At 37.0% G+C, this 9,494-nt stretch overlaps 1 protein-coding gene across 1 annotated transcript in view; it reads right to left on the bottom strand.

The window, feature by feature from the left end:
* The window catches only part of faf (ubiquitin carboxyl-terminal hydrolase-like faf), a 20,788-nt gene that overhangs the window by 4,574 nt on the left and 6,720 nt on the right, over positions 1 to 9,494 (bottom strand). The window contains exons 17-30 of the mRNA XM_011495482.1: positions 8,718 to 9,336; positions 7,049 to 7,356; positions 6,703 to 6,954; positions 4,282 to 4,883; positions 4,013 to 4,186; positions 3,782 to 3,923; positions 3,317 to 3,621; positions 2,956 to 3,206; positions 2,706 to 2,872; positions 2,402 to 2,598; positions 2,127 to 2,251; positions 1,835 to 2,001; positions 497 to 992; positions 44 to 246 (exon numbers count right to left, since the gene is read on the bottom strand). Coding sequence (XP_011493784.1) covers positions 44 to 246; positions 497 to 992; positions 1,835 to 2,001; positions 2,127 to 2,251; positions 2,402 to 2,598; positions 2,706 to 2,872; positions 2,956 to 3,206; positions 3,317 to 3,621; positions 3,782 to 3,923; positions 4,013 to 4,186; positions 4,282 to 4,883; positions 6,703 to 6,954; positions 7,049 to 7,356; positions 8,718 to 9,336 — 4,008 coding nt within the window. The remainder of the gene's footprint in view (positions 1 to 43; positions 247 to 496; positions 993 to 1,834; positions 2,002 to 2,126; positions 2,252 to 2,401; positions 2,599 to 2,705; positions 2,873 to 2,955; positions 3,207 to 3,316; positions 3,622 to 3,781; positions 3,924 to 4,012; positions 4,187 to 4,281; positions 4,884 to 6,702; positions 6,955 to 7,048; positions 7,357 to 8,717; positions 9,337 to 9,494) is intronic.

Genomic DNA, 9,494 nt, shown 5'->3' with positions numbered 1-9,494 from the left:
GGGGGTGGAGGGGGGGTGGAGGGGGAGGAGCGCTATTACCAACCTTATCCAATTCATCTTGTAGCCAATCGATCGCCAGTAACCACTTCTTTCTCAATTCGACGGTTTGAAACAAAAATTGATGCGCCAACTTGCACTTGCTAAGCAACTGGACTATGCATTTGATACACTGATACGCCCGTTTTTGACAAAGGCTTCTACTCTTTTGTATCGTATCGAACAGACCTTCGCGATCGTCCGGCACACCTGAACATCATACATTAATGTAATATTGAAAGAAACGCGCTTTGAAAAGATGTGCATGGTAAAATGGTAGGGCCGAACATGATATACTGACATGTGAAAACGACAATGAAAATGACAAAAAAATATGGATAATGCGATATATATATATATATATATATATATATATATATAAAGGAAAAAAAAAAGAAAGAAAGAAAGAAAAAAATGGAAAAGAACTTTTATGTATATTACCCGAGCTTTGTTGATTTACCTTTTAATGCATTGTGTACACGGTGCATTTGCCAAGAATCCTCTATTAAAAGCATATCCAGGAGCAAATCCGTATGATGCTTCAGTTCGTGTGTATAATCAAAGCCGATGTGCCATAATAATTCACTTAGAACGGCACGCGAAAAGTGCGGATTCTCCCAGCAGCAGAACTGCAAGAACTTGACCATCTCTTCCGTAACATTCGAATCCTCCATCAACTTTTTCATATAAGTGGTACGATTAAAAAGAATCTCGGCAGCAGCCGGCTGAATCGGCATAAGGTAATCCTGGCCGCAGGATGGATCCCCGTATGGATTTGGCAATATTTGTACATTGTTCAGGGCATTACTCGACTGTGCTTTCGACGAGATATCGCAGCAACGAATCAAGTTGCTTACCACTTGATGGAGCTTCGTTAATTCGAGAAACTGATACTTGATCGTTGGACCCGGCCCCTCCTCGATTGCAACCGACATAAATATCACTGGTACATTTAGCTGAAATGAGCGCATTGATTCAATGTGGTGTATTGTACCAGCATCAAATTTGGATCGAAACATGGATAATTTATTGGGCCCGTTTGTTCGCATCGGCGAGAAAGCATTGAAACGAGTTAAATCTTTAAAATTTCTAACACAGTGAAGTTAAAAATATAAAAAATTGCATATAAAATATTATCGACAAAAGTCATGTCTTGATAATTCCACGTAATGAATATACTTAACTAAAAGCTATCGATGATTTGTTTATTTAATTGTTCCGAGTATATATGTGTACGATTTTGTTTTTTTCTTTATTGTTTTTGTATTTCAAACATAATACCGTTAATTAATTGATTTTATTACTGAATTTGTTAAGTAAATATGTAGATATGTAACAAAGCAAAACAACAGGATGAAAAAAAAAAAAAAAAAAAACAACGAAAAAAATACTGTCTCGATCTCTATAATTGGTCGGATCAATTATTTCATGTATTAATGTATTACGTTGAACTAAACAATCAACTGTTATCGTACAAATATAGAGTTAAAGCAATGAAAAAATTTATCTACAATTGCGTTTTGAGATAATGTCAATGAAACATACACAATCTCGTAAGGTAAGTAAATAATAAAATTCGATAAAAGTTGGAACAATTTCTGAAAGATAAGATTATATTAAATTATAAAATTATATTAAATTGCTTCCAATATTAAATAAATTGAATTGACCCGATATTGAATAAAAAGGGATGATACGTCCAATAAGTTGATTAATATGGGAAAATGTATTTCTATTTTATACGAATGAAAGATAGTGGCCCACGACGATCAGTACTATATATAGTGTATTGAGTTACCTTTAAGAGCTGCAATTTTTGAGGCAAACCAATCGATGAATGGGTAAGAAATAATGCAAAATAGTGCGGCAAATGACGTGCATGATCCGCAATTTCTCGATGTAACAACATAAGCACAGAATGCAAAATATGATCACTCAGTGTTGCCGTCGGATCCAATAACATAACTATGATTAATTTTTTTTTTTTTTTTTTTTTTTTTTTTTTTTTTTTTTTTTTTTTTAATAATTACGTACATTGTTTATTACGCAATTCAAATGAAATGATAGCCATATGGTTAATAGACACTTACTTGGGGCATTTAGAGAAGGTGAGCATGGACCATCTTGTAAGGAAAAGTGAGCCAAGAAAATTAAAATTTTCAAAAAGACATTTCTTACTTCTGTACTCGGGCAGATCAACAAATATTCGGAGTACCTTAAAATGTTTATAAGAATTTGGATAAAACAATAAACGAACGTGAAAAAAAAAAGAAAAAAGAAAAGAAAAAATGAAATAAATGGCGATTGGTTTAATTATAAATTTAAAAGCAGATACGTGTGATAGGTGCACGTAGATGTACAATACCTTTGCGGATGATTAAATAGAATATTATGAGCAAACCACGAGCGAACCGCTTTACTTCCTAATAAATGATGGCACAAAATATCGTGCCAATCATTTGCAGTTCCTCGTAAAGTTTTTTTAGTATGAAAGCCAGTAAAAAATAGGAATTTAGATGCCAATTGCATGGATAACATCGATAACTCTTCGTTTTCAAGGTTCTGCAATATAATAATTAGAGAGTTACGAATGATAAGATACGTATAAATTGATAATATGCATACATGGATATGTATAGAAAATGAATAGTCATTATTATGGAAATTACCACTTTCTCATTTGGTCGACTGATACACGAATTGCACAATACAAGATTTCTAATAAATTGAAAGTACTCGGTATTAAATTGATTTCGATTGTGCATAAATTTAATGTTCTGCTTCCTGACGCTGTACTCGATTGCTAGAGGCATTTTACACACTCCCAATTTCGTATCTAAATCGAAGAACGAATTCTATATGAATTTTTAGGGTCGCATAAATTGGGATAAATTTGAACACGATCAATTAAATACTTACACAATGACAATTCATTGATTTTCTTTAACTGGGAACTTTGTTCTACGTCGTTTCTCGTATAAAACAGCATATAAGCATTCCACCATCGTTTTTGCCTTCGATAATTCATTCGCTTGAGTATGTGGTCAAATACTTCACCTACGTACTCGCCACCAAAACATTGTGACTTCATTTCCTCCTCTTCCTCCATTTTACATTCTGTCACATCTCCGTCATCAAATTTGTACCATTTTCCAGACCCATCATTTTGTCTGAAAATTAGAAAATACAGAATAATTTCACAAACACACAAATACGCAAGGCGTGCGTGCGGTGCTTAAAGCTGTACAATTATAATAAGAAGGGCTCGTATAAAATGTACCTATGTAAAATGTAAGAGAAGTAGTGACCGCCGCTAGCCTGCCCACTGTGAACAACGATGCCGGTTAGTTGATATTTAGTACACGTTCCTTTGACTGCCTCGTCATGGTCCCAGTCTATAATCTCTCCTTCTAATTTGGCGAGCCCCGAGACCGTATAAGGTTCCATATCGAGATCTCTTGGAAATTCGAAGTAATCGTTGAACTTTATAGCACATACTCTTTCGAAGTCATATTCGAACCTCTTTAACTGGATAGCCAGAATTGGAGGTAATTTTTTAACGCACAATCGTTTAACCGTCACAACCTGTAAGAAAAAGAAGAAAAGGGGGGGAGGGGGAGGGAAAAAAAAAAAAGAAAAAAAAAAAAAAAAAAAAAAAAAAAAAGAAAAGAAAACAGTCATTTAAATAGAATTCGGCAGTCGAGATTTTGTACTTTCGTCTTATACTTTCGCCACGATCACGCACTTTTTTGTTACATTTATCACAGTGATACGCGTCCGCCCCTTCGAGCAGTTCTCCCTTGACGTATTGCTCCAAAGAATCCAATAAGTTACTATGATTCCTAATATCCACGCTTATAACGCTAAAAGTCTCTTCTTTCGAGTACCTAAGATTACACAACATTAAGCTTTAGCTTATAAAATTTTCACTGCGCACCACGATACTGGCGACCTAACACATTAATTACAAGCATACCTGTGTGGGCAACCTTTGCAAATTTTTTGATCACTATAAGAACCACCAAGGATCTTGCTCATAATTTGCTCATGGCCTAGAGCTTTCAGAGCTTCGTCCAAACTTTCTACCAAACTCATGAAAAATTCGACGGCATCCTGTTGCTCCCGAAGATTAACAGGCTCGCCCTGAAGCCTACAAACACGAAGACGGCAAATTTTGTCAAATCAATTCGGAGTCTTGCAGCGATCGTAAAACCAGCGTACGTTTGTAAATGCAAAGCGACTCACTTGAAGTGTTTCCAAAGCCCACGAGGAATGTAGTACTGCAGCTTGCTGTGCGCCAAATGTCCGAAGATCGCCTGGACCTGCTTAAGGATGCCGATATTGTATTCCTTGCGCGACTCGTCGGCGCTGCACTTCTCCTCGTTGGTGTCGTTATCGGTCGCCTCGATCGTCTGCTCGCCCTCGACTCTCTCCTCGCCGGAGAAGTCCTCGCTTAGATCGGTGGCCGCACCCTCGGCCGCGAGCAGACCTACCCTGATACTCTCGACCATGTAGAGCTGTTGAAGCACCGAATTCATGTAGCAGGTCGCGCCGGCGTTCTTCAGTCCGACAAAGCCTTGAGGGGGTCGCGGCCCGACCGGCGGCAAGTAGTCCCATTCGACCAGAGGCTCGTCCTTGTCCGAGTAGAACAAGTCGCTGAGCATGTTGACTAGAAGATTCATGTTAGGCACGCAGCCCGTACAGAGTTTTACGAGCAAGTCGAAGGCCGCGTTGGTCGACTGGGGTGTACTGCAGACCGGACAGGCCTGAGAGGAGCCCAACTCCCTGGTGTTCCGCAATTGCAGCATGCAACACGAGGCCGGGAATATGAAGTCCTGCACCAATTCCTGCCAATAAACAAGCCCGACAATTAACCCGAATTCGCTCTGTCGAAATTATTGATGACCTCCCCCATATTGGGCCCACCCACTTGTACTTTCAATTAAGGCCGATTCTTGTCTCTCTAATTAATCTATAAATACGGTCGCTCTAAGCATTCTATGGGACCTCCGTGCAATGTACATGCAATACCAAACGCTATTTGCCCCTCGTTATATTGACACTCTCCACTGGGAATTACAGCTTAATTGCTTACCACGCGTATTGGTATTGGTACGTGTTACGGACTACATCATATAAAGTGGGTATCAATATTAACTCAACCATAATCGCAAGACCAATCCACATTCTACGTAATAGCCTGCCAGCTCCCACCGAACACACGAATTCTAATCATCAATGAATTGATGATTGGCGGGCGGAACTATTATCCTACATTACTTTCAAATTGTTTTTACCATCTGACTAAGATTTAATATACGAGGATTATAAAATATTGTCTAAGGATATTATTATAAATTAGATTTTGACGAGTGGATTATAAATTAGAGTAAACTGTTTTAGAATGTATTGTAAAAATCTGATGTCTGAATAAGTAAATAAAAAGACAGAATTTTCATACATGAACATTGATGCAAATGTTAAATAGCAAACATCTGTATACGTGAGTTAAAATATATAAATTTATAAAACTACGTGGTTATTATTGCTGTTACGGATTGATTACAACAGTTTTAAGCGGAATACAAAGTGGGAGAGGTATGAGCGCGCGAAGCATTGTTTGATAAACATTGATCAACGGACTCAATAAATGCTTCTAGCCAAAAAACTCGAACATACGACTATAATTCCGAGAAATATTAACAAATGAACCCCGAAAAAGTTATGCGCTATTGACGTCACGACAAGTAGCGGCATAGTAACGACAGCCACCGATGCGCTATCGGTGCATCGAGTTTGTCCGAGAATATTTAAGGAACGGGACGTGTCGCGATTGCTCCTTGCTAGTACCAATCAATCATGCACTCTTCACAGCGGGATCGCTATCCCCCAACCCTGCCATCGTCATTGGGAGGCCATGGCAAGCATCGAGCAACCTGAGGAACTAATAGCGATGCCATAACCATACTGGCACCCACGTCTCCGTAAGCAACGCACCACGCTCGTTCCTTACTACTTCTTCAAGTTAACAAGCACCCAGCTAGCACATCACACAGTTCCCGACTGCATGCAAGTAACGCCGGCTCACGTTCTTGCATATTACCTCACCACGCGATCGCCACTCTGCTAGCACATCAAACAGTTCCAGCCACCACGTGCAAGCAACGTCGACTCTCGTTCTTGCATATTACCTCACACCGCGGGTTACGCTCGCATCGAGCACACGAACGTGCACCAATGTCCCAGTTCCCCACTACGACTACTCAACCCTAAGGAAGAAGGGGAATCACGCTCCAGGCTATCAATAATACACGTGCAAACTTATCGCCACCACCATTACTGAAGAAACACCGATATATTCATTCTATCACATACTCATTCCAATATTCATAGATTATTAACTATTCATTATTTATTATATTTAATAAAAGGAAAGACTATAAACATTAAAGGCAGAATAATTGAATAATTCCATTGCCCCTTCCACTTGCCAGCAAGCCTATATCAACCATCATAAGGAGGTTTTTAGTCTGATCCCAGACAATACGACGATTATCGATATTGATAATGTGAGGCGAAAGTCGGTGATTTAGATAATACGAACTAAACAAATGTAAGGAGGTGAAAAAGTAGCAAATGCAATTATAACGTATGCTCAAATACTACCTTAATTAGTTTAATGCCTCGCTTTTCGTCGGATCCCAATTCATACTTCTTGATCGACGGTAAGAAGGACAATAGTTCCTTGGTAAGGCCAAGATGACCCTCTAAAATTGCCTCGTCCACCTGACTGTCTCCAGTTTCTTGGACGCGATCGCGCACATCTTTCAGCCACGCAATTTCAATATTCAACCAATTTTCAGCTGACGACAGTGGGCATCCCGATATGTTGGCGTAATCCAACAGCTTACATAAAAGCTACAACATAACATAGGACATTAACACGTCGGATACGGCGATTAATAAAATTTGGCTGCCTGCCGATAGAGACAATGTGTGGGTGGATATTTACTTGAAAAAATTCATGACTCTGCTTGGCGTATTCCATTACAGTGGTATTGATAACTGGGAGCAGTCGAGTGATAAAAAATTGGAGGGCCTGGTGGGCGCTGCTACACCACGTGGATATTAATAAAAATTGCTCGGCAGCAGTCTGACGAATCGCGCGCGAAGTGCTGACCAGCACAAGATCTATTAAAAACGTGTTCCACATGACGTTTTCAACTATACTGTGCAACATGCAGTCTCTTGTCAAATCCTCCAATGCTTTTGGATTCAGTAATAATGCTATCGTCAGTACCTCCAATGCCTCTTTGCAAACTGAAACAAAAACGAATTGATATTGACGTTTTCGTCTCGTCGTTATTTATTTATTTATTTATTTATTTATTTATTATTATTATTTTTTGTTTTTGTTTTTCATAATGCGTCTGTCTTTATATTTTCATTCAATATTCGTACCTAAACTAAATAATAATCTTATAATAACTATTTTGGGGGACATTAAGTCGGTTCGGATTTTTAATATTACTTCGAAATCCTGATATTTTGGAAGCATTCATTATTATCGTACGAAAAAATTATTGTAATTTATGTTGTTTGGAATTGTTTAATAACTGAATTTATTAAATATCATGACTCTAATGAATTATCTAGCTCCCTACGACGTTCGCTTTACGATAAAATTCTTCTTTGTTTTACACGTAAGCACAAGTTGTAAATGCATAAGTATATCCTAATGAAAAACATTTCGTTTTTATTAAATTATTATAGTTACTTGACGTACGATGGTTGTTAAATAATTTTTTTTTTTTTTTTTTTTTAATAAAATTACTAAAATAAATTTCATATATAATATTGTGAATTTCATTTTTTATATTTTGCAGCTCATAGTAGAATTTCATATTTTACAGTTGAATTTTGTTTACATTCCTTTGCTAATAATAACCAAACAAAATTTATTTAAACCTTATTTTACTTTTTATAAATCCTTTTTATAAACTAGTTCGTTTTAATAGATTATTTAGAAACTAAGTGAATTTGAAATTCACATTAATAGTAAGAATAAAGTTTAATAATTTATTAAAAATTACCAAACGTTGCCAAAGTCATTATTATGGCCTATTTATTGGTTGAAAATGTTTGTATCTTAAAAGTGCACTACTACGTAAATATAAATTAATATAAATTAATATAAATACAGATTTATAATTTGGCAATGTTATTTCATTTATTTTAAATCATTATATTTGATAATTTGACGAAAAAGTGCTTGCTGTTTCTAGTTTCCAGATCCAGATTTCATTTTTAAAAATAATTCAATCGAGCACCTCCTTTATGCTTGAACTCGGGTAACTAATTGTTTCATGTTTATATTAGGGATATTTTGATATTAAAATTGACACTAAATTTATTTTTAACGTTAATTTAAGAGTCCTGAATTATGTTGATTACTGAAAATCTACAGAGATCATAAACTTATAATATTAAGAACTAATTTTAAATAAATAAAAAAAAAAAAAAAAAGAAAAAAAGAAAGAAAAGTAAATATTTATTTTCACATTGGAAAATTTAGAAAATTCCCGTGAAAATTACTTTTACAAAAAACTTTAAAATAACGGGTAATAATCGAACGAGGAATCACGTACAAAGTTAAAAATAAAAATAAAACGATGCTTTACCCAACACGTCGTTGTTATCTAGATTTCTCTGCTCCTTGGCATTGGTCTCGTGCATCTCGTGAAGAACTTGAGAGGACGCGTTGACGTGATTCAAACTGCCGCTGGATGCGGCCCAGGCTAATCTAATTATGGCACGAATGGTAGCCACATCCGGCAACTCCCATGATAGCGCCTGGAGCAGCAGCTGCTTACACCTGTCCAGCTCCGAGGCACTCATGTGCAAATCGTTAGCGAGGAATTTGGCGAGGTTCACCGCAACCGACCTCAGCATGCACTCGGTATTTTTATTAGGCACACTGTGCAGCGCCTGCTTCAATACCTTTATCGGCACTTGCTTGTTCGTTTGATTGTCATGATTGCCTAGTGAATTTGTGAAGGGCATATCATCCATCACAAGCCCCATCACGTTTGCCATTACTGTCAGCAAAAACTTGCACAGTTTAAGAACTGTCAGGTAAGCGGATCTCTTCGTCGTCTCATCCGCATTGGAAAGGAAATTGTTTTTCGTTAACATATCCAGTATCACTCCGGCCTCTCCGCTCTTTATCAGGTTCAATTGGAATTCGCATGCCCTATCGGATATAGGATCAAGCGCTGGCATCAACAGAACATACAGGACCTGTGTCGCACAAAGTATAAGTCATTACATAAATTGTAAGTACGGCTATTTATCGCCAAGTAATTAATAACGATATCAAAATGGCGCGGACAGTGAATGTATGCATATATATATATATATATATATATATATATATATATATATATATATATATATAT

Source organism: Ceratosolen solmsi, unplaced genomic scaffold (assembly GCF_000503995.2).
Source record: "Ceratosolen solmsi marchali unplaced genomic scaffold, CerSol_1.0 scaffold1, whole genome shotgun sequence".
Lineage (NCBI taxonomy): Eukaryota > Metazoa > Arthropoda > Insecta > Hymenoptera > Agaonidae > Ceratosolen > Ceratosolen solmsi.
Note: the sequence above shows the minus strand (reverse complement) of the source record. Positions and strands in the feature narration are given on the sequence as shown.